The 24,195-nt window shown below is 32.8% G+C and overlaps 1 protein-coding gene and 1 long non-coding RNA gene across 7 annotated transcripts; both read left to right on the top strand.

The window, feature by feature from the left end:
• Positions 1-1,256: 1,256 nt before the first annotated feature.
• LOC130723263 (long chain acyl-CoA synthetase 8) lies at positions 1,257-8,695 on the top strand. 3 transcript variants are annotated; one of them, XM_057574239.1, is made up of 12 exons: positions 1,257-1,408; positions 1,720-2,324; positions 2,423-2,503; positions 2,626-2,895; positions 3,257-3,388; positions 3,461-3,634; positions 4,121-4,350; positions 6,294-6,411; positions 6,681-6,812; positions 6,927-7,061; positions 7,194-7,400; positions 8,262-8,695. In XM_057574239.1, exons 2-12 carry the CDS (start codon positions 1,779-1,781, stop codon positions 8,424-8,426), a joined length of 2,190 nt encoding a protein of 729 aa, XP_057430222.1. In that variant the 5' UTR covers positions 1,257-1,408; positions 1,720-1,778; the 3' UTR covers positions 8,427-8,695. The 3 variants fall into 3 exon arrangements, with proteins under 3 accessions (XP_057430222.1, XP_057430223.1, XP_057430225.1); XM_057574240.1 differs by having other exon boundaries at positions 1,326-1,467; XM_057574242.1 differs by lacking the exon at positions 1,257-1,408 and adding an exon at positions 1,556-1,575.
• Positions 8,696-16,816: 8,121 nt separating this feature from the next.
• LOC130724086 (uncharacterized) lies at positions 16,817-18,805 on the top strand. 4 transcript variants are annotated; one of them, XR_009014430.1, is made up of 4 exons: positions 16,817-17,091; positions 17,169-17,255; positions 17,353-17,453; positions 18,028-18,352. It is a non-coding gene; the product is annotated as an uncharacterized LOC130724086 (long non-coding RNA). The 4 variants fall into 4 exon arrangements; XR_009014428.1 differs by adding an exon at positions 18,354-18,805 and having other exon boundaries at positions 16,828-17,255; positions 18,028-18,261; XR_009014429.1 differs by adding an exon at positions 18,354-18,805 and having other exon boundaries at positions 16,845-17,255; positions 18,028-18,178.
• Positions 18,806-24,195: the final 5,390 nt, after the last annotated feature.

Below are 24,195 nucleotides of genomic sequence, written 5' to 3'. Positions count from 1 at the left end.
CTTTCATATATGTTTGTAATTCATGTGAAAATTCATAGTGTTCTCTGATTTTCTTATATAATTAATGTGGAATTATCATTTCCTAACAACTGGCTTGTTTATATCATATAAAGCTTTCTTCATGGGATCTCCAATGACAAAAGTTGGACTACCATCACTGTTAATTTTCAAATGTCCAAGTCACATTCCCCTCGATGTTTTATATTAATTTCCTTTGCCGAGAGAGTTGGCCAAATTCTCTAATCTCTACTTTAATAATCAATGAATATGAAGCTACTTCATCACCTTATACATATATGTTTCACCATTAAATATTTTGTTATTTGCAATTGCTATTGCTATTTAGCAATCTCAATTTTTATTCCTGACAGAATACTCGCTAAGTAATTTATCTTCCACTTAGCCTAAGTAATATAAACCAGTCAAATTGTAAATTCATAAGCTAAATGAAAAATAAATTAATTGATATGGTGAACCGTAAAAGAAAAAGAAAAATTAAAATTTTTAATTGTCTACATCCGCGTTTCTCACGTGAACAAAAGTTTTGTTTTATTTTATTTTTATGAGGTTCAGATATATAAGAATCAAATTAAGATATAATATAGCAACAATAAAATAAATACATAAATAGAGAACATATTTTATTCCATAATTTAAAAAACATTCAGAACGGAGAAGAAATTTTTTTATTCATATTTTCAGAAAGAAACAATGACTATCGAAGTAGTAGCAGCGGCATTGTTGGTGGGAGGAAAAGTGATGTTATTGTTGTTTTCCATCTTTAACTCTTGAGATTGTTACAATAAGATGTTACTGAAGGTATAAATCACAATAGTCTGAAGCGTGTGCTAACATTGTGCTCAAGACATTCATTTGGTAAAACAACTTGTTAGGTCTTAAAACAGAGATGTAACAAAACTCAAGAAATATTACTTGGTTTCTCATTGGAACCACCTACTAAAAAACCATGTATATACACGAGAATAACTATAACGGTATTGAGCCAATTGATTCAAATTGTTGAAGGATATTAAAAAGAGAATACATGATAAAAAACAGCCAATTAAATTAACACATTAACACTTAACAAACAATAATGATTCATAGACATTGATACAGTAAAAACACCTTCAAACATCTCTTTTTCCTGCTGATTTGACCAAATAATACACTGAACTAACCACCTAAATACACATGACTAACCATAATGATTTATGGTGGGGGATCAAATTTTAATATTCTATTTGTACGTTATTCTATTATAATAACGCTGTCTGTCGTGTCTTAAAACTTGACCACGCGTCCTTTATTACAAATGAAGTTGAATTGCACAAGACACCTTCGAAACAGAGACACACACTCATCAGTCATCAGAATCGGAGCATAGTAAATTAAACTGCCGACACAGGTTCGTCGACTGACTTTCATTGAAATTGATCTGATCTTGTCGTAGCTGATTCTGGAATTGTATGTATAAACCAAGCTAGCTATAGCTATTTAATTTGTGGGTTTTGATCAAATTGGTTTTTGCTTTTCCCCTCTACTTGTTCTTTGATTGAACTGATAACAGTCAAGGTTTTTACTTGGTCAACTTATTTTCTCAATTTTATTTTTCCCTTTGTAATCTGATTAGTTTTCAGTTCTATGCTCTTTGGTTGATTGAAAATATTATTCCAAAATATGTTATTTGAGTTGATACTTGCTTTTGCTTTGATTCAGGTAATCAAGATTTTGTTCTGCTTAAGAAGGAAGGACCATTATCACCTCCAACATAGAAGATGAAGGGTGGCTGCTCGTGGTTAAAAAGTCTAAATATCAGCGACCTATTTGGCTTGAAAGACCATGGGCATGGGCATGGGCATGGAGAATACGGAGCTGTTGCTGCTATATTCATAGGCATTCTTTTTCCTGTCTTGTTTTCAGTTTTGTTCTTGGGAAAGAAAAAAGGAAAAGTAAGAGGTGTTCCGGTACAAGTTAGTGGTGAGGCAGGTTATGCTGTACGTAATGCTCGAAAAACTGAGTTGGTTCAAGTTCCTTGGGAAGGAGCCCCAACCATGGCTCATCTATTTGAGCAATCCTGTAATAAACATACCCATAATCAGTTTCTTGGAACAAGAAAGCTAATAGAAAAGGAGTTTGTTACATCTAGTGATGGCAGGAAATTTGAGAAACTCCATTTAGGAGACTATGAATGGGAAACCTACGGAGAGGTTTTTGCTCGCGTGTCAAATTTTGCATCCGGTCTTGTTAAGTTAGGCCATAATATAGATAACCGTGTTGCCATTTTCTCCGATACGCGTGCTGAGTGGCTCATTGCCCTTCAGGTAAATTTGTTTATCAGTTTGGTTTCCTTGAGTCAATCCATTACCTTTGAGCTTATTGGTTCTGAATTAACAAATTCAATGAAATTGCTGATCTACAGGGTTGCTTCCGCCAGAATATAACAGTTGTTACTATTTATGCTTCTCTAGGCGAGGAAGCCCTGGTCCACTCGCTAAATGAGGTAGGGAATTAGTATCTCTTGCATAATTTTAGAGACTGTATAGTTAGACAAAAACAATTAATAATTATAGTAACTAGGAATGATGCAACATGTTCTGACTTCAAGCTTTGGAATATGAACAGACCCAAGTATCTACTCTTATCTGTGACTCCAAGCTGTTGAAGAAGTTGGATTCTATAAGATCAAAATTAACATCTATCGAATATATAATTTACTTTGAAGATGAGAGCAAAGAAGAAGATGCTCTTTCAGGAAGTTTGAGCAACTGGACTGTTGCATCTTATAGTGAAGTTGAGAAACTTGGGAAAGAAAGTCCTGTTGAACCAAGTCTGCCTTCCAAGAATGCTGTTGCAGTGATCATGTACACGAGTGGTAGTACGGGTCTGCCAAAGGTTTGTTTATTCTTCAAGTTTTGTTAAAGACGTCCTTTTCTAAGTCTGTGTGTAGAATCTCTTATTTGTATATTTGCTTTGGTGCATTCTTGCGAAATGTTTTGTCTGGAATAATTGTAATTAAATGTCTCAACAACCTGATGCCTACTAAGTAATGTAACTCAGAAATGAGTGGTTGAGTACTGACTTTGTTCTTGGTATGGTTTTACTGTCAATATGGGCAAGAACCTTATTAAGTCGTTATGTATGTAGTGTGGAAATTGTTCTTGTCCGCAAACATTGAGCGCTAAAAGTATCTTTATCAGGTTAATTATGTGTTTCCCTTTGATTTGATAGATTGTTAAAATTTTGCATCATGTAGGGTGTCATGATAACTCACGGGAACATTGTAGCTACCACAGCAGCTGTTATGACAGTGATTCCAAATCTAGGTAGCAAGGACGTGTACTTGGCATATTTGCCCCTTGCTCATGTTTTTGAAATGGCAGCAGAGGTAATTTCTTCTTAGCTTTCTCACTGTCAAAGTAATTGATGCCATTATTTCTTAATTACTGTGGTTGTGCAGTCTGTTATGCTTGCTGCTGGTTGTGCAATTGGATATGGCTCTCCTATGACTTTGACTGACACATCCAATAAAGTCAAGAAAGGAACCAAGGGTGATGCTACTGTGTTAAAGCCAACCCTCTTGACAGCTGTACCGGCTATTATTGATCGTATTCGAGATGGAGTTGTAAAAAAGGTGAGAGTCAAACTAATGATCCCTTATAAATGTGTGTATGTTTTGAAGAGAGTGAGAGGAGTAAGTATTGACCACAAGATCTAATCATAAATGGTTAAAAATAAGAGATCAAGTTATGTGCTCCTTTTAATGTGATTTTAATAAGGACTATCCATGTGTGATTGTATGGTTAAGATTTAGTGTGCATACTCTCACATTTCACATTATCCCCTTTATTATGTAAACCTTCACAAATATTCCATTACATCTATAAAATAAATAAATAAAACGTGACAACTGACAACTAACTGCAAGATCTAATTGCAAGGTATAGGACTTGAGTCCTACGTTAGGAGTATGAGACTTTTGTGTGGGTTTATAAATAAGGCATACTCAACTACAACAACTTACTTTTGTGCTGGGTTCTCCCCTACAACAACTTGCATTTTTTTTTCTTTTTTGACTTTCCTCTGATATGCCACTCTTACTCTTCTATATTGTACTTAGGTTGAGGAAAAGGGGGGCCTTGTAAAGAATCTTTTCCAGATTGCCTACAATCGCCGACTGGCTGCCCTAAAAGGAAGCTGGCTAGGAGCTTGGGGATTAGAGAAGTTGGTGTGGGATATTGTTGTCTTTAAAAAAATTCGTAATGCACTTGGAGGCGACCTCCGATTTATGCTTTGTGGTGGAGCTCCTTTATCTGGCGATTCTCAGCACTTCATCAATATCTGCATGGGGTAGTGATTCTCATCCTTATACTAGACATTACTTGGTTGGAATTTACTTGTCATCTATATGCATACCTTTCCATGTTTGTGTGTTCATGTACCTTTGTATGTTTCGGGGTTATGGATCTAGGTGGAAGAAGCTATGTATAGTTTAAATATGTTGGAAAGAATGTAAATTTCATAATTATAGCTCCACCATGCATTAACACAGTTTTTCTCCATATGTGTTCTCACTCTATTCTTTCGACATGGTATCCAAGTGGTCGAGAGTTTGATTCTGATAGGTACTGGAAAAAAAGATAGTAAAATCTGAGTATGACGTCATAAGAAGCCTGAATTAACTGATATCATATCCTGTCTGTGTTATGCAAGTATGCAGAAGGGGGAAAAACTAAAGTAGCTCTTAGGTTAGGCTTTTTGGGAGTCCTAAGTCTCAAATTCCAGCCTGCCTCAGCCTCACCCCCTTTCAATGGTTATACTGTCTCTATCCTTATTAGATCCCCCACGCGTACTCCAGTGCCACTCCAGTTACGCAGTTAGTTACTCTCCCTTGCTCCCCCCCTAATTCATCATTCCCTTTGGGAATCCTAAAGGCTGTTTTCGGAATATCTTATTCTCTCATGTGAATCTGATAGTGCCTGAAATTCAAATCCAATTTGGATATTTTTTGCAACCCCCATCTCATTTAAAAACTCATCTATGACAGGAAATAGAAATTTATAACGAAGAACTTCAATGCCCCCTGGTTTAGCCCTAATAGAAGTACGTCTAAATGCTTTGTCTTTTCTGTTTCATGGCTTTGTTTTGCACCAAGTTACTATATTTTTTCTTTTTCGGTCTTCGTTGGATGATTGCTGGTTTGATGTTTATTCAACCTTGTTTTGTTTTGAGGTAATGTTGGTTTTTTTTACCCGAGTTCACTGTTTACTTTTCTTCACTGAATCAGCTGGCTTAGAGAAATTGTTTGACCTCTAAAAAAATCCTGATAATTAGTTAGGACTCTCATAATCTCATTAATTTTCTTTTTCTAAAGGATACATCTGTAACAAGCTTAAAGCTTAGTAAGCTTTAGCTTGACAGGGAGTTTAAATATAAAAATGTATCTTATAAGATAATGATATTATCTTGATCTTATTTTTGTTTACTTATTAAATTAAGATTCAGAGTCTTAGTTAGTTTTCCTATTAGATGAGGATTAGGAAAATACGGTAAGTGCTTTGTCTTTTGTTAGGAACGCTGACCAAATGTTAAGCCCACAAGTGAGATTAGCCCAACATGAGGTAGCGGGTCCAAAGGTTTGGAGGGTATATTCTAGGAGGGGTAAGAAGGGAATTGCTGAGTAACTGCCTAACAGAATGGGGAGAGAGAATCATTGTAATAGCTTTAGCATATAAGGTGAGTGAGAGAGGTTATCTTGGATTCTTCTAAGCTGTTAGTATGAATAGGCTAGCTTTCTATAGGAGCCTTGCTCTGGGCAGATTCTGGGAACCATTCCCTCTCTGTAAATTCTTCCACTGTCATAAATAAGCAATCATTGTTAGTCTATTTCCTGTTAATTCCTTGGTTCTGTGAATCTGTGACTTTGGTTCCTAACATCTTTTGTAGGATCACACACATTATATTATATAATTCCATTTATTTTCTATATTCCCTTTTTGCTCTTGAATACTAAGCCCTATAATTTCCTCATTGCACCCTCCACACTGCAGTCTCTCATGAAGGAGATGCTTAAACCATTTTGTAAGGAAATTTATATTGGTGTGTTTTCTGATGAATTCTGATTTACTACAAAGATGAAAAGGCTCACCTCCTACATTTTACACTTTTCTACTCTTACTGGTCCGGTTCTATTGGATTTACTGCCAAAATGCTTTTTCTTCTTCTTATTCTTCTGATTTATAGCTCTTCCTGTTGAACCAAAGGTATAATTCGTTGTATTTACTTGTTGACAGGGCTCCTATTGGGCAAGGATATGGCTTGACTGAAACATTTGCTGGGGCTGCCTTCTCTGAGTGGGATGACAACAGTGTGGGGCGTGTGGGTCCACCTCTTCCTTGTTGCTACATCAAGGTATGCGTTATATCCTTCAGCAAATATTCAGTTCAATGAACTTCCAACCTATACTTATTTATAGATATTGCAGAATTATGGTAACGAGCATTGATTATTTTAGTTTCATGCTGGTGAGAACTTATTGGACTTGAAATAATTACAAAGAAGTTAACAACATCTCAGTAATAGTAAATTTCCTATCTCTTAAGCTGCAATAGAACTTTTAGTTGGTGCTACTAGAGAGCCTACAATGGGGGTGCATTGATCTTGTTGATTTGGTTGTATAGCTTGTTTCTTGGGAAGAAGGAGGGTATCTGACGTCTGACACACCGATGCCACGAGGAGAGATTGTAGTTGGGGGATTCAGCGTGACAGCTGGTTATTTTAAGAATCAGGAAAAAACTAATGAAGTGTTCAAGGTAATTTTCAAACTTGTAGCTTGTTATTTTTCCTTTTTAATTTTCTTTTTACTGCTCTTACATCTGTTTTTGTTGATTAATAAACCACACATGTCATTTTTTAACTTAGTGCAGGTTGATGAGAAAGGTATGCGCTGGTTTTACACCGGTGACATTGGGCAATTTCATTCTGATGGATGCCTTGAAATCATTGATAGAAAAAAGGATATTGTCAAACTTCAACATGGGGAATATCTATCTCTTGGAAAGGTAACTCAAAACTATACCATGCCATTCTCGAATCTGGATGAAGGAAGTGCCTACACAAGATTCTTAGTTAACTTTTCAGGGTCTTACACAGTGCTTTCATTTTTTATTTTATTTATTATTACTTAATTGCAGGTTGAGGCAGCACTGTCATCATGTAATTATGTGGATAGTATAATGGTTCATGCAGACCCCTTTCATAGTTATTGTGTGGCTCTAATTGTTGCTTCACAACAGTCCCTGGAAAGATGGGCCCAACAAGCTGGTATTGAATACAAGGATTTTCCTGATCTGTGTAACAAACCTGAAACTGTAACCGAGGTCCTGCAGTCCATTTCCAAGGTTAGCTAAATCATGTGCTAAAATACCCTTTCCTCATATTTTGATACGTCATTAACCAAACTAGAGGTTTGTTCCCTCCCTCCCATTTTCTCCTTTTAACCAAACATGATAAGATTTAAAATCTCTTTCCTCTCCGCTCCTTTGTCCTCTCCTCCATTAAAGCTGTTTTGTACGAGATTAGCTAAAGCTAAGATAAAACAACACTAAAAACAATGTTGGAGTATGACGAAACCATCTTTTGCATGATGAACATAGGAAATCACATCAGACCCAAATTACAGAGTTAGAGATATTAAATCATTCGTCAACCTTCACTCAAGAGCTTAAGTTTTAGGAGTATTGGTGAGGAGCTTGTCCTTAGTCCTTACCGTATCCACTTTTATTTTGGGGTCTAGTATCTGATTCATTCTTTTAATGTAGTTGAGTTTTAGTTCAAGTGAGATGAGCCTATGATTTGTTCGTACTCAAGGTTGAAGCATTCTTGCATGATATGGATGCACACATTGAATGGATGATAGTAAATAGGGATTATATATCATTGCAAAGTATCTTTTAAGCTCAGATCAGATTATTCTGCCACAAGATCAACGAAGCTCAATGATGTTGTGTAGTAAAGTGCTCATAAGAAGGAAAAAAAAAGTAAAAAAAGGTAGTAGAGATAAGATAAGAATGCTGAGGTGGATAAGTGGACAGACATGCAAGAATTGGTAAAATTGAAAACTGAGTATATTTTGGAGCAAATTGATACTTGAAGGATAAAGTTTGTAGATTTGTCTTTTTAGATCAGTCAAACTTTATATAGGAGTTTTACTTATGAAGACTGAATGAATGTTAATGGCTAATTTCCTTTATTTATTTCAGGTTGCAAAAGCTTCAAAGCTGGAGAAATCTGAAATTCCTAAGAAGATTAAGTTGCTTCCGGATCCATGGACACCTGAATCTGGACTAGTGACTGCTGCTCTCAAGTTAAAGAGAGAACAGCTGAAAGCCAAATTCAAAGATGATCTTCAAAAGTTATATGCATGAAGTCTATATATCCTCTTGTCAATGTATTATCTAGTGCAGGTGGATGATATATGATTTCTTGTAATACCATCTGGTATAATGAAGACATACTCCTCTTAATGCATTCCTGTTACTATACTGGATTAATTTGTGAAACACATGAATTGTTGCCTGTCTGGATGAGCTTGTGCTCAAATTCCATGTCACGGTGGAGTAGCTACTACTTGTAACTTGGTAGTTTTGAAGGGATTTTGCTATCCATGTGGAAGTATCTCACTGTGTTCTCAACATGCTACAAGATTTCTTCCATTGGTCTATCCAAGCGATGATATAGTCATGCTGGTAATGACTAGCAATAACTAGTAATTTAAGAGAAGTCATTTCACCTGAAATGGATATCCATGATGTTTTGGATGTTTAATTTGTACAAGATGAAGGAATCATATCAATCTAATGTGAAGGGTAAGATGGGTTGAAAGATCTAATCCTTTCCCATCAATATTCCACAAAGGAACAGGTGTGTATGTATCATGTATGATAGATAAAGTGGTTCCGTTCCCTACCTTCTTATCCCACGTCAGCGGAAAGCAAGAATCGTCAAAAACTACCTTGTCCTAAAATCCCACCTTTCCAATATGACAAATAATTGAATCCACTTCTCAGGTCTTATGTACGTATGATTGTAATTTATTACTCCCTCCGTTTCTTATTAACTGTCCACTTTGAAGAAAAAAATTTGTTCCTATATATCTGTCGACCTAGAGTTTCAAGAGAGCATTAAATGATGTTTTTCTGAGAAATGTTCTTGCAGAAACAACAAATGAGGAATGATAATATACATTTTAAAGGGTGAAATAGGAAATCAAATAATACTTTAATGAAAAGTAACAAAATTAATTGCACTCCTTAATATGTGTGTTTCTTCTCTTCTTGGACAGTTAAATAGGAACGGATGGAGTATTACCTAGCATTATGCGAGTTAAGAATTAAAGGATAGAATTCACCCATTTTAAATTTGAGGGCTTAGCATAATTAAAGGTAACATATTTTATTCAGAATGAAGAACATTCAAAACCTTTTTTTTCGAAAGCGCAATTTTATTAATGAAAGAAAATATAAACATCAAGAACTGACCAACAGGCGACAAGCAAAAAGAAACCCCGAAACCCCCCGCCTTAGTCACAAAGATTCGGGTGATTAGCCTTAATTTGCTACGCTAACCCCTTAATTATGAGATCTTCACTTCCTCTAGCCTTGCACCAACCCATATGTTTGCCAAACAACCAAGTTGATCGGGCTCTAGTCATCACCCTAGACTCCCCCTCAATCGGATCCACCCTCCACGCTTTATCATCCATCGACGACTTCGATTTATTCTTGCGACCCTTTGGACGACCTCTCTTTGAACCACTTGACGACACCTCACCCAACCACTTCTTTTTGGGTCGTCCCCTCCTTGGTTTAGCAGAAAGTATAAAAATGATATTATTTAGAAAAAAACAATTTATTAAAATTTCAAAGTACAATTTATTTGACTTTAATATAATATATAATTTAAAAACCATTCTTAAACATAATATTTATACGTATAGATAATAATAAATATTGGTAGAAGCTTGCCTTTACAAATAAATATATAAAATGATCTTGATTTTGATTCAAATTAAAAATTATTTTTCTCGCAATAATTTTTTTCATTCTAAGTCATTGGCCTTCGAGTCAAAAATTTAACTCAATTTTGCTATTTTGATTATTATTGTTTAATAGTTAACATTACTTCGTGTCATGTAAATATTTTAATTTTTTTCAAGTTGTCAATGATAATTAATATCTTAACTAATTTTAATAATTAATAGGCATTAAAAATTTTACAATTAAAAGTTAATATATTTATACTGTAAAGTTTAATAGTTAGTTAATTGATATTTTATAACATAAGTTTTACAATTAATATTTAATTTAAGTAATAATATAAAATATCTTCAATAACTAATTATTATTTTATATTTTTGAAATTATCTTCAATAGCTAATTAAGATTAAACCTTATATTAATTTTATATATATGAGTTAATCTAACTTCAAAGTTACAGTGCACACGGTTTATAGTCAACTTAATCATCCTGAATGACTTGACCCAACCCGACAACTAAAGCTCAGTTTGGGTTTTTTCACGCCAAACTGATGTCATTGGTTCGGGTCTTGGTTCAAAACCTTAGAAATTGAATCGGCCCAAGACCAAATATTACTTATAATAACGCAAATTATTTTGGGCTTAGCCCTTACGAGATATGAGCAAAGTTTTAAGTTTCATATTCCAACCCTAAGTCACACTTCATCCTTTCTCTCTCCACTCACTCAAAACCTAAGCCACCTTATCCAGCCGCCGTCATGTCCCTTGCTGTCGTTGGTGTGAGCCACCCAACCACCGTCTCTGAATGAAGAAGTGAGGGGTTTTAATTGTGACATTTAGGTCACTTCTTTCACATTTGTCTCATTCCTTCACACTCATCTCACTTTGACATTGTGGATTTCACCTTCTCATGTTGTAGATCACCTTCTTGTTCATGATTATGCAAGAAAGTAGGCGCGAGCCTGCGAAATCTAAGAGGTTTTCACATTCAACTGCTCCTTTGATCTCCATCATAGGTACGAAAGTTTGCACAATATTTGGTGCTTATTTATGTTTTTTGTCATTTTCCCTTTATATTTCCCAATTGGTTACCTTTGGGTAGTCATTATGGATCTGTATTTTTGGTTAATGAGGATTTTAGGCAGTGAGAATTACAGAGTTTTATGAAAATTTTGAAGCGTATGGCTTTATGACATTATGCAATATTTTTTACAACTCTGACTGACATGTTTGACTGAAGTGATTTTCAATTTGGCTCTTTCTCTTACATGTTTCAGTTTATCCAAGGAGACTTCTCATACCGATGAGGAGCAAAGACATCTTAGTAAGTTTTGGTTTCAAAGTTGAAGATTCCAATTAAAGGTAAATTCGAATATATATATATATATATATATATATATATATTCAAACACTTATTTTTTGGTTTATTAAATGAATTGATTCTCATGAACCATTATGTAGGAAAATGAGAAACTTCAAGCAAAGAACAATGTGATGAAGAACGTTATGAGAAATGCAACATGTAACAATTATGGTGGATCTACCGTTTCAGGTCAATTTTTACTTAAGATAAAGTAGTTATGCATTGAGAATGATCGGTTAATGGATGAATTGAATTGCATAGGTGCCTTCACATTGGCTAGTCCCATGAAGGCTCTTGCTAACAGGGCTTGATGCGGTAGATTGAGTTTTGAAAAATCAACCATCTGCACTTCCTAGGACTAGATAACCAATGTCGTTGATGATGGGTAGTGAAGTCTGTTTAGAGAGATATGTGCTCATGGATCTTGCATTAGCTTCTATGAATGAATTAAATGAGATGACTCAGTCAGAGATTCTTCTCAGGATTAAGAGTTCAAATGAGGAGAAATAAGTACTGAATTCACAAGAACTGTTTTCTCCTTATATCGACCCAAAGCCCATTAGTTATGTAGCTGAAACTTCAAGAAAATTTTGGGTAGTAGTAATCATTAGTTTGGCCCCCATGGAGACATTGATGGACACTGTATGATATCCAACTTCTTATACTCTCTTGCCTATGATGATTATTTTTCTCTTGAATAACAATGAAGGTTATTTGAAGAACCAATTATTCTATCTATAAGGTTGATGGTTAGAAATGTTTCTGTCATTGATTGTTAAAGCAATCACCGTGTTTGTGATATATACTTGCATGAATGAATCTAAACGTGGATCTTTGTTAATGGTATGTTTCTATTCGTATTCTTGGTTTTGTAAACTTTCTACATTTGGTTGGAAATTATTAGTATTAATTAACATTTTTCAAATGCATGGTGAGGTTCAATTGCCTTCCCCACTTGTCATAGTTCTGGAAATGGATATGCTAAGGTTTCACAAGTAGCATGTACAAGGTTGTGGGTTGTTTTCATGTTGATGTATTAGTTGACAATTTACATTGAAAATCCTTTCATGCACTATATGAGACTTCATTCTAGATGTGGTGTGCATGTCATATCCAATGGTTTGTCCAAGGCAGGTGTTTCATGCTCTAAACTAATTGTTCTAATTAAACACTTTGTATTTTAATTTAATTAATTTGTTTCATTGTTGCATGCAGATTACATGGGTTGATCGTTCTCAGTATGATAAGAGTGTTTACCACCAATTCTATTACCCTCGGGCACTATGTTCGGTGCTCATAGATGTGTTGCGACTCTCCAAAGGCCGTGCAGATTCTTTGTAATGCTCATCTCCTCTTCCATATCATCCTAGGATGCCTCAGGTATATATACATACTGTCAAATATTCATAAATGTTACACGCATATTGATCACAAACATGTTGATCCCTACGTGCAAGCATAAGTCAAGGTGTTATGTTTTTTTTTGAAATCAACCTTCATTCAATTAAGAAGAAACATAGGGCCTAGAGGCCATTACATCATTTTGGACAATGCCAAATAACTGTTGAGGAACCTCCTCAATTCAAACAAAATCCCCGAAAGAGAAAGACAACGAAGTTAAAGCGTCGGCCGCGCGGTTACCCGTTCGGCGGACAAAAAGCAAATAAAAAACATCAAAATTCGCAAGTAAATAACAACAATCCACTACAATAGAATCTAAAATAGAGCAACCTCTTGTGCGTAATGCATGACCAAGTACTTGTGGTCTAGGATTTGTGCTTCATTCAGATGCAATTAGGAATCTTCACACTGACAATGTTGATTTTAAATAAAAATTATATTAAATATGAAAGTTAGTTAATAACGAAATACTCTTTGCTAATAACTATATGTGAAAAATTTAATAGCACAATACTATTTGTTAATAACTATATGTGAAAATTTATTTTTAATTAATACTTAATAAATTATTTATTTGTATAAGAAACTTGAAACTTGAAAATTCATCCACATGTGATAAGTAATAAAAATTAAAATAATATTATTATATTGGATAGTTATTATATTTTTTTATATTATTCATTATATTAACTTTAAAACTTCCAAATTTTCACATTTCAGGAAAATTCAATTTTAACTATTAAATACAAATTTAGGAAATTTCTTAAATAATAATAATAATAATTAAAATTGAATTTACCTTTACATTAATAACAATATTAGTTAATTAATTAATAATAATATTTTATATTTATAACTAATTGTAAAACTTTTCAATTTTCCATATATTAAAATTAAGATTGATATTACTTTAAATTTTATTACCAACCACAAGTTGAGGAGTTTTCAACTTTCAAGTTTCTTATACAAATACAAATTTATTATGTATTAATTAAAAATAAATTTTCACATATAGTTATTAGCAAGTAGTATTGTGCTATTAATATTTCCATACGTTGTGAAATTGACATAGCCTGTACATTAGAAATAACATTAACTAGTTATTAATAATATTTTATATTACTCATTATATTGATTACTAATTGTAAAAAATTTCATCTTCTCACAATACAAAATAATAATTATTATTTTAATTTTAATTATTATTCACAACTTGACGAAAAATTAAAAAAATAATAATGATAATAACAAGTAAAAGTAAAATGACTTGGCTTTCATATCAATATTAATATTAGATATTTATTAATAACTTTTTATATTATTTATTAGATTAATTACTAATTATAAAAAATTCAAATACTCATATTTAAAAAAATATTAATATTCTTTTTATTTTGAGTATCAAACACATTAAACACAACTTGAGGAAATTTTTTAAATATAATAATAATAATAATGATAATAATAATAAAAAAAGTAAAATTGGTTTGACCTTTACATTAATAACAATATTAATTAGTTAATAATAATATCTTATATTTATAACTTATTGTAAAACTTTTCAATTTCTCATATATTAAAATTAAGATTAGAAACTGAAAAGCTTTACAATTAGTAATCAATATATTGATAAATATAAAAAATTATTATTAACTGATTAATATTATTATTAATATACATGACAAGTCAATTTTATTAATATACAGGACAAGCCATTTATCATGAAGTTTGTTTAACTAACAAATATAAATACATAGTTTTTTGTAGTTTTTTTTTCAAATAATGTATACAAGTGTAAGATTTAGTAGTAAGTAATATATTATCATTTAAATATGTTTTTTGATTTTTTTTTAAATATTTCATAATAAATGGCATATCACGAATTAATTGTGATATTTTAAATAATTATTAATTATTTATAAAAAGTAATTCATTATGAATTCGTTTATTAATATTCTCCATCAATTTATCACATACTAATAAATAATATACATTTAATTAATACTAACATCAATGGTTAATTTTACTTATAGTTATAGATATCTATCTATCTATCTATATCTATCTATCTATCTATCTATCTATCTATCTATCTATCTATCTATCTATCTATCTATATATATAAAGGGAGAGTTTCTGCAGCCTGGAGGGTAACTTTGGAATTCGACAATTCAATGCACTACCATCTAATTTTTAGCATGGACATTTTTGTAAAAATACTCATTATTTCCTAAAGAATGAATCACAGCCGTACATTCCTCAATCACATTTCCCCTCAGCCCTTCCTCCTCCTTTCTTTCTTACGTTTCTTTTTTCTTCTTTTTTCCATTCACAGTCTTTTTGTTTTCCCTTCGTTTCATTTTCAATTGATCGGTTTCGATTTCTCAATAGACAAATAGGGGGCCGCGCAAGAGGGAGGCTCGCATAGTTCGTTGTTGCTCTGCAATTTTTGACAATTCTTTCTCTCAGCTTAATCAGCATTTTGTGAACCGCAAGGGCTATATGCATACATCTAAAAGCCAGCTTGGACAAACTTTCCAAGTAAGCTTTATCTCTTTTTCTTCTTACCTATTTGTCTTTGTTCTACTACTGCAATGCCAAATTATTAACTTCTCTTTGTAGATTTTGGGTAAATCCTAATATTTTGATTATGATTACTTCCTAACTGCACATACTTGGGTTTGTGATTATGTATATGTACTGGCATGCTCCCACTACATGCAAGTTCAAGGCTGGAAATAATCAATTAGTACTTACTTCATTTGGTGAGTTTTATTTCCACCTGGTGGCTCTTTGCCATATTTTGTGGATTTTCAGTAGTTTCTATTTAATTCAATTAGGTAACCGAAGGTCACAACATTCTTACTATTTTCTGATTTTTTTTTTGCATTTTTGTGGTGTTTGTGCAGCTATACTCACCACTTCGACCAACTGTTGACGTAGCAGAAATATTTCTTTGGCTGAGGGTTGTTTTTACAATATTGTGTGTGTTATATTGGTCACCGTGGTGGCCCAAAATAGAGGAAAGGCAAAAGTTTGTGCCCTTTACTGTGCCCTTTACGAGCCATGTCATATACTGCCACCTCTTCATCTCTGATCAACTGGAGTTCATATATCCTCAACTTATTTCTGCAGGGGACTATGAAATCCCAAACACTAAAGACGCACGCATACTCACCACTTTGGCCAGCATAATTATTTCTTTGACTGATTGTAGTTTTTACCATATTGTGTGCATCATATTGGTCAGCATGGAGGTCCCAAACAATTTTTATGACTTTTACTTCTGCCTTCCTCTTTTATGCATAAATGGGATGAGATTCCTTGCAGCATCAAATTTTCTTTCATCTTATGGCTATGGAAATTTAAATTCAGTCCATATATAGCTTTTGTCTTTATCTTTTGATAAAAAAATGCAGTGATGGTTGTATGCAGTTCTGGAACCCCAACTATTTAGATAATTTGTTCTAACTCTTGCATATTAGTATATATGCACTTTAATGTTGTATTTGCAGGTGATAGAATTTCTCAAGTCACTCGAGGTATGGCTGTCAAGCTCCTTAGAGAGAATTACATATATCTTAAAGAATTAAGAAATTCGATTTTTTTTCTCTTGCTTCCTACTTACCAAAAAAAATCATTAAGCATTACCTTTATGTCTGTTTAGTTTTTTTCTCAAGTCACTCGAGGTGTGGCTTCTGTTTTCAGCACTATATTTAACCACTTAAACAGGAGTTATTGTTAAAAATAAAGCCACTTAAATTAGAAAAGAAAGGTTTCACAGTTACAAAAATGAATGGTCATAAGTTATTATACATTAAGGAGCATTTAGTGTGTGGGGCCATCATTATTTGTTATGTAACCACTAAGCATTAGCTTTATGTCTGTTTAGTTTTTTTAATTAAGGTGTTATGTATTGGTTATGAATTACTCTTTAATAAATGGAGTATCATCTCATGTAGCATATGTAGGATGTGTGGCAAAATCATGTCCTTTCTAGATTCTTGCTGTAGTATATTTAAAAGTAGAGTCATTCAGTTTATTTTAAGCGTTCCTTCTATTATATTTGTTCACAGCATGAGATGCCTTATTATTGCGATGATTTTCATTGTTACTTTAGGACAATGGGAAACAAATTAGTTTGTGTGTTTCTTCCTCTCCTTATTATAAGCATTCAAAAGGTGGTCACCAATCGCCATTGGGGGTTAGGGATTGAGGGTAGAGTCTGAACGGTCCCAGGCGCACAAGAGGGAGAGGAGAGATCGGAAAGGATATCAACATGGATGCTCTGTCAGTCATTATTTAATTATTAATAGTTTTAGAGCAGATGAATTTAAACTTGAATTTTGAAATTGGTTGTTCAACAGGCATTCTACTACGCAGGAAAGACTATCATGTCAAATTAGGAATTTGATAATCTCAAATGTGGGAAGGGAGCAGTGTTGTAATGCTAGGTATGGAGCTGAAACTGTAATGATACATACATGATTTCCTGCTAACCTGTAATTAACTAAATTAATCTCATTTTTTATTTCTTAACTACGCGCGCAGGTTCTGGTGAGCAAAAATTCTTGGAAGCAGCTATGGGTTATGTGCCTGAAAAATCAATCATGAGCAATGGAGATTATGCTGATTTAAAATAGAGGCTAAAGGTACTTAATTTGCCTATTTGATGGGGGGGAGGGGGGATTTGAATGAAGGGTCCGCTTTGTGTGTTTTGTAATGTGTTGATGTTTGATGATTAGTTCCCCATATCAGTTTTGTAGATTTGAAATCGAACAATCTGTTTGATTTTTGTGTGCTCGGAATAATAAATTTTACATAAATAAAGTGGTGGGTTCTGAGATGGATTGAGACTTAAATTTATTGATTTATTGGCTATTGCAGTTCTGAATTGGTTAGAATATTATCCTGTGGCATGATGTTTCTTTGAAGAGTTCTCTTAACTTTCTAATGCAAATATATATTCATGGTATTTTTCTTGAATCAACATCTTTATCCCAGTAATTGTAGACATGTGTTCTGCATAGAGTTTATGATGTGGTTAATAAAAGTAATAATTTTTTCCATTGATTACTCAATCCGAATGTTTTAGAAAATATGACTGAGAGAATTTTTATAATGCCAAAGGTGTGAAGTTCTCCATATCTTTCTCTATTAATCATATTCCCTTTCAGCTATATTTAAAGACTTGGTAGTTTCATTTTCATTTTGATCTTATTCCAGGAAATCCAGTTGATAAAGTCAATTTGTATCTGCTAGAGACAAGCAAAGATGGCAGCAGTGGCTATTGTCATAAAAGAAAAGCAAAGAGTGTTCATACTCCTCTTATATTTCTCTGAGCCTGACTAACAATTGTCCTTATACTGGCCTAATGGTGCCTCCTAAGTCCTAACATATCCTTTTTACTCTGCATTCATTCTACATTTGGTTGTCTGAGGAGAACTTATGAATGAAATGGTGCTTTAAGTTGTCTTTTGTTTTGTTTAAAGCTACTATATGTTGATATTTTTGGTTACTTATTCAATGAGTTATTTTCTCATATTGCATAGATGGCTGCAAATTCAAGAAAACACACATTGGAGGCTTTGGAGAGAACAATTGTTGTTGCTTAAAATTAAATTCTCTTAAAAGAAAAGAAGAGCAAAAAAGCTATAAATATAAGCACGGATATGGCAGGAGTCCTTATCAACTCAGATGGGGGTTCCGATGAGTCCTAACCACCTGTCTTGAATGTTTAGAAGCTTACAAAAAGGAGCTCTATATGTATGTTGATTTGGCGTTTCATTCAATCCTATTAACTTCATCGTCCCTGCAATCAAACAAGGAGAAGAAAGATGTTTCTTTTCAAATATCTATCAATGTATCACCATAAAGTTCTTAAAATCTTTTGATTAATCTATCTTTTGCTTCTATTGGGAAATTTCATGATGGGAAATGAGGAATGTATATATAGTTGTGCTCCTTTTCCGCGTGTATTATTTGGCATTTGTTCATGTTATTTTCACCAAGAAAATTATGAGATTTGATATTAGGCTTTTGCTTGAATTACCCCTTATTCAAACTAAGAAGTCAAAGGAGATTAAAAAGCATAACATGAGAGAGAGGAATGGAAACCAGTTGGACAAGAACAACCCATTAACTAATACAGTAGAAATTAAAAAGTAAAAGAAAAGAACAGAAAAAAAGGAATACAAATTAAAACAGTGAAAGTCTTCTCTTTTTATTTATTTCTTTGTGTGGGGTGAAATAGTTAAAAATGAAATTGTTCCCTCAATTTTTTTTAGGGAATTGACTATTTCATCTTTTGTTAAACAGAAATGTGATAGCTAAATGATAAAATGAAGTCCTAAAAATGTGCTCAAGTTAGTGAGAGAAAGATAGCAACATGATTTGTAGTAATTTGTTGTTAAACTATTTTTTAAGAGCAAAAGAGATATTATTCATGAATAATCGAAAGAGGAAACAACCCACAAAGACCACAAAGAGGGGAACAACCACCAACCCAACCAAGGATAAAAAACAACCACCCAAAAGAAAAAAGCGCAGCCAACCTAACAACTAAAAGGAAAATTTCCTTTAATAACTTCAGTAACTCTCGAATGGCATTTTCATCGCTACCAAGGAAGGACATGCTTGCAGACTGAGCAAGACACCAAACCTTCTTTGCTCGCGTGAAATAAGGGCCCGATGGAGATGGAAGACTAGGCGGCGCCGGCACATTAGCGATAGTCACACTCTCAGATTTACGAGGACGACCTCTATGCCGCCGAGAACACTCCATTCTGATCAATGCCTCTTTAGTTTTCTTAGGCCGACCACGAGGACGAGGCCTCGGAGAGGAAAAATCAAGAGCGGGATCATCACTAAATGCAGCAGCATCCACCTCAAGGGCATATGTTGAACTTTGATTTTTTTTTTTTTATTAAACTTGATTTCTTTTACCTTGGTTTTCTTGAGTACTTTTAATCTTCTATACTGACGTGGGTGTGTTTTTCCAGCTCATGATAGTGTCTTTAACTCTTAATCACCATGCCCTTACTTGATAATTTTCCAAGAACCTGTGAAGAGCAAGCATTCCCAGCTTCACTACGAGTCAAAATTGTATTAGTTAGTTAACTTAGGGAGATAGTATCCTTTTGCATGGTTTATATATTTCCATCCAATTTTGCATATTTCAATCCTATCTTCTTCAATAAAGTTGGCCTTCATTTTTTATCTACTGTCTTTATGGTATAGATAGGTTATAATCTATTTTATTTATTTATTTAGTTATCTAATAATGACTGAATTATCAAAAAAAGTGATTACATAGGGACATGTAATTTTTTTTTATGGGTAGCCGAAACTGCTCATATCGTAGCCCTTTGAAATTTATAACTAATATATTAACCACAAAATTTTTAATAAACACAATTTAACCACACGTAACAGAAGTAGTGGTTGTGCAAATTTTAGTTGATGGTTTCAGTCTTCCCATCCATGTCATGCTATATCCTTCTTCTATTTACCTCGAAATTATTTAATTTTTTTATTATTATTATTTGATTTTTATGAGTTAGGAAATTCTAAAGGGCACACATATGAGGCACAAGGGCATGTTTTTTTTTATAGGCAGGCATAAGGGCATATGCTATGCAATGGACTTACTAGAAGACAATAAATAATACATTGATTTAGTAATAGTAACTTTGAATTGGGGTATACTACAAATGATTTTAAAAGACTTTCTACTACTTTGTTGTTATCATATCATCTTTCAAGGGTAGAATTTGTTTGGAAAAAACTTGAGAGTATTTAAGTGATAATATTGTATAGACAAAGACTTCTTATGCAATGTAGCGATTAGTACATTTTTAATCAATGCTCATAACAAAAGGCTAAAACAAAAAATAAATAAAATAATTGCGCTTTTACAAAATAAAAATATACATATTCATCAAGGAAAATAAACTTACAAATTTATGTTTGCTTAAATCTAAAATTAATTTCGTCTTTTTAAATCATAAATTTTCTTTCAATAAACATAAAAAATAGCACAAATTTAGAAAAAATACATACAAGAAACAAAAATGAGCATCCCCCGTGCATCGCACGGGTAAAAGTACTAGTATGTATAGATATAGAATAAATAGATAGATAGATAGATAGATAGATAAATATATATATAGATATAGATATAGATGAGTAAGGGTGTTCGCGGTTCTGTTTGGACCGGTTTTATGTGAAAAAAAAAATTGATCCAATCAAAATTCATTGGTTCAGTTTCGATCGATTGTTAGCAAAAAAAATTTCAAAACCGAACTGATCCGATGATTAACGATTTGGATCGGTTTTGTTCATCGATTTCACAACTTCTATTTTTTTTTGGTAAATATCATTTCCACAACTTTAAATATATAGCAAACACACATAATTCACAACTTAATAATGCATAAAAATCATAAATCAATAACTCAATCAAAGCTTAATCACAAATCCACAATTCATAATGAACAACTTAAGTACTTAACATTGTTGAAATCTCTGAAGCACGGGTACGTGCATTTGGCCAGCGCACCGGTACTGAGTGCGCACCGGGTGCGGGTACGCCCGCGTACGCGGCGGGTACGCTCTGGTGCGAACTGGAAAAACTGGGTACGACAACATTAATTGGGTACGCGGGCGGTGCGGTGTGGGTACGTAAATTGGGTACTTTGATGCAAAAATTGGGTACTTTTTTTACCAATTAACTAATTAAAAAATTAATAATATTTTTTCCAGCAAGTAAATAAAACCTAGGTTATTTACCCATAAATCTCACCTTAGTCTCTCATGTTCTCAGTTCAGTTTCACGTCGTTTTGCTCTTCTCCTCTTTCACGTACGTGAACTGCTCTCAACTTCTCACCACCGCAAGCCATTTTTCTCACCACTGCACGCCGTTTTTCCGCAGCTATACTTGAAGGTCCTCTCACTGTGCTATTGTCTATGTTAGAGGTTTGATTATAGCCTATATTTTCTATTTTTACTTCACTATATACATAAATATACATATATCTATATTAACGTACCCGGGCATACCCGCACCTAGGATTTTCTGAAAATGCCGTACCTCGTACCCGGTACCGTACCCGCACCGGTACCCGTGCATCCTAGGTTGAAATGCTTAAAGTAGTGTTTAATATTTGTACCATTAGAAATTAATAATAGAATAAAAAACATAATATATCACATAAAAAGTCTAACATTAATAATATTTCTTCAAAACATTTATTTAATAAATACACACACACACACATATATATATATATATATATATATATATTATCGGTTCGGTTCATCGGTTCATTGGTTTTTAATTTTTCAAACTGTGAATCGAACCAATTTTCATTGGTTTTTATCGGTTTGGATCGGTTTTTAACCGAATAACAAAAAATCATTCGTTGGGATAGTTAGCACCACCATGATGCGAATGTTTCTAACTTGAACAGGATTGCCTCTGAAGGAAGACATCAGTCTTACATCTAAAAAATTCATTTAAATTATGATAGTATGTATGTTTTTTTGTTGTTGAAGAAAACGTGATAGTATGTATCTTACATTTTTTTTCCAAAATTGATATATATATATATATATATATATATATATATATATATATATATATATATATGTATGTATGTAACATCCCTCCCAACATGGGCACAGTAACCAAATGATAACAACAAACACAATCCCTATGGCGAAAACCTCCCAAAACAACCTCTAAAAACCCCATAGCAAGCACAAAACCTAACCTATTTTACTTTTAATTTTTTATAATTTTATATATTTACTCTTAAAATTATTGAAAAATTATTGAGAAATTGTGAAATTTTTATCTTTATTAGTTTTAACACAAATGAATTTTCATGAAAAATGTACCTCCCTGTGATAGTTTTTTTCCCCGTTTTTTGTACAAAAATGAAAAGAAACTATATTATTGTGTAGTACACTTTTAACATGAAATTATTTAGGAAAGCAGTAAATGTAATTAAATTGTATTGTACTATTAATCTTTACATGGAAATACTTTCATGTAATTTTTTTTTTCTTTTTTGACGTCACTTTCATGTAATTGATCTTTCTAATCTTCGCACAACATGCTTTAAGTGCAATATTTTAACCCTACAATTTAAACATAAACAAATATAGACTATATATGTAGTAATGTTTTCTAAATCTCCGCATGACTTGTTTTCAACATAAAATTACCATACTTTGATGTATATTGAATTTAAAACTATTTTTTGGGTTACATGGGGAAGAACTCTAAAATTACTTAAAAAATATAATAAAAAAGGTCTTGAAATTAAAATTAAATTAAATTTTAAAAATTTTAACATTGAATTAATTTCATGTAAAATACTTCATCTTTTGAGAGTTATTACCGTGTAACTTAAATAGAAATACTTATAACTTTTTTATAGGCAAATGTTAGTTAATTCGTTCTTCTCAAGGTTCTAACCCTGGACTCTTCACCCTTCACCCTCTCAAACTTTTATGTTTCCTAACTCTTACAATTTGAGCTAACCTTATATACATACACACACACAACTGTAAGACAATTTTTTACAATTTAAAAAAAAAAGACAATTTGTTACGGTCAATTTTACATATTTTTATAAATTATGAAAAATGTATTTCAATAGTATGAAAATGCACTTTCGGCTGAAGGTTTTTACAATTTGTACAAAAATAAAAATAAAAGCAGAATATATTATTTGTGTTGATTTATAAATATATTTTTCATATAAGAAATGATTCAATGAACAAACATTTACTACCCTAAGCATTGTGTTCTTGATTCTTTTCTACTTTTAGTTAATGAAAATGTTAATTTTCTAGTGTCACTTTGAGAATTTTTTCAAATATGTTAAACTGTATTAGCGAAAAAATATTTTTAATGCCATTAAAATTTCTTATAAGATGAAAATAATTTAGTTTAAGTTTCCTCAGGGGAAAAATTCATATGAGCATGCAACAACATCTGATGTAGTGGCTTGTCCAATATATCCACACACCATGATAACGTTGCAGCATTCTCAGTACAAATTCAATCCCTTTCATAGTTGATCTTCTCAGAACATCTAAATAAATACTAAAAAGCAGCATAGCTTGGGAATACATGTCATATAATGAAACTTGGGAAGATGATTACTTGAGAAAGATCTTGCTAAAAATAATAAAGTCACAGAAATAAAGTAAGTGGGTCTTTTAGTTATCTTCCATACTAAATTCTCATATGCCAGATAAATTAACAAATCCATCCTAGTCGTTCTAGGGGCCATTCTAATTAGATAGTTGGTGCAGTTCCTTCACCGAGCTCTCTTTCTCTGCATCAAAAGTATAGTAAACCATTATAGACATTAACTTCT

This window comes from Lotus japonicus, chromosome 6, assembly GCF_012489685.1.
Source record: "Lotus japonicus ecotype B-129 chromosome 6, LjGifu_v1.2".
NCBI classification, from domain to species: Eukaryota; Viridiplantae; Streptophyta; class Magnoliopsida; order Fabales; family Fabaceae; genus Lotus; species Lotus japonicus.
Note: the sequence above shows the minus strand (reverse complement) of the source record. Positions and strands in the feature narration are given on the sequence as shown.

Coding starts and splice junctions, on each gene's coding strand:
- LOC130723263 (XM_057574239.1), top strand. CDS start 1,779: ATGAAGGGTGGCTGCTCGTGGTTAAAAAGTCTAAATATCAGCGACCTA. Junction 2,896..3,256: donor GTAGTACGGGTCTGCCAAAG/GTTTGTTTATTC, acceptor TGCATCATGTAG/GGTGTCATGATAACTCACGG. Junction 6,813..6,926: donor AAACTAATGAAGTGTTCAAG/GTAATTTTCAAA, acceptor AACTTAGTGCAG/GTTGATGAGAAAGGTATGCG.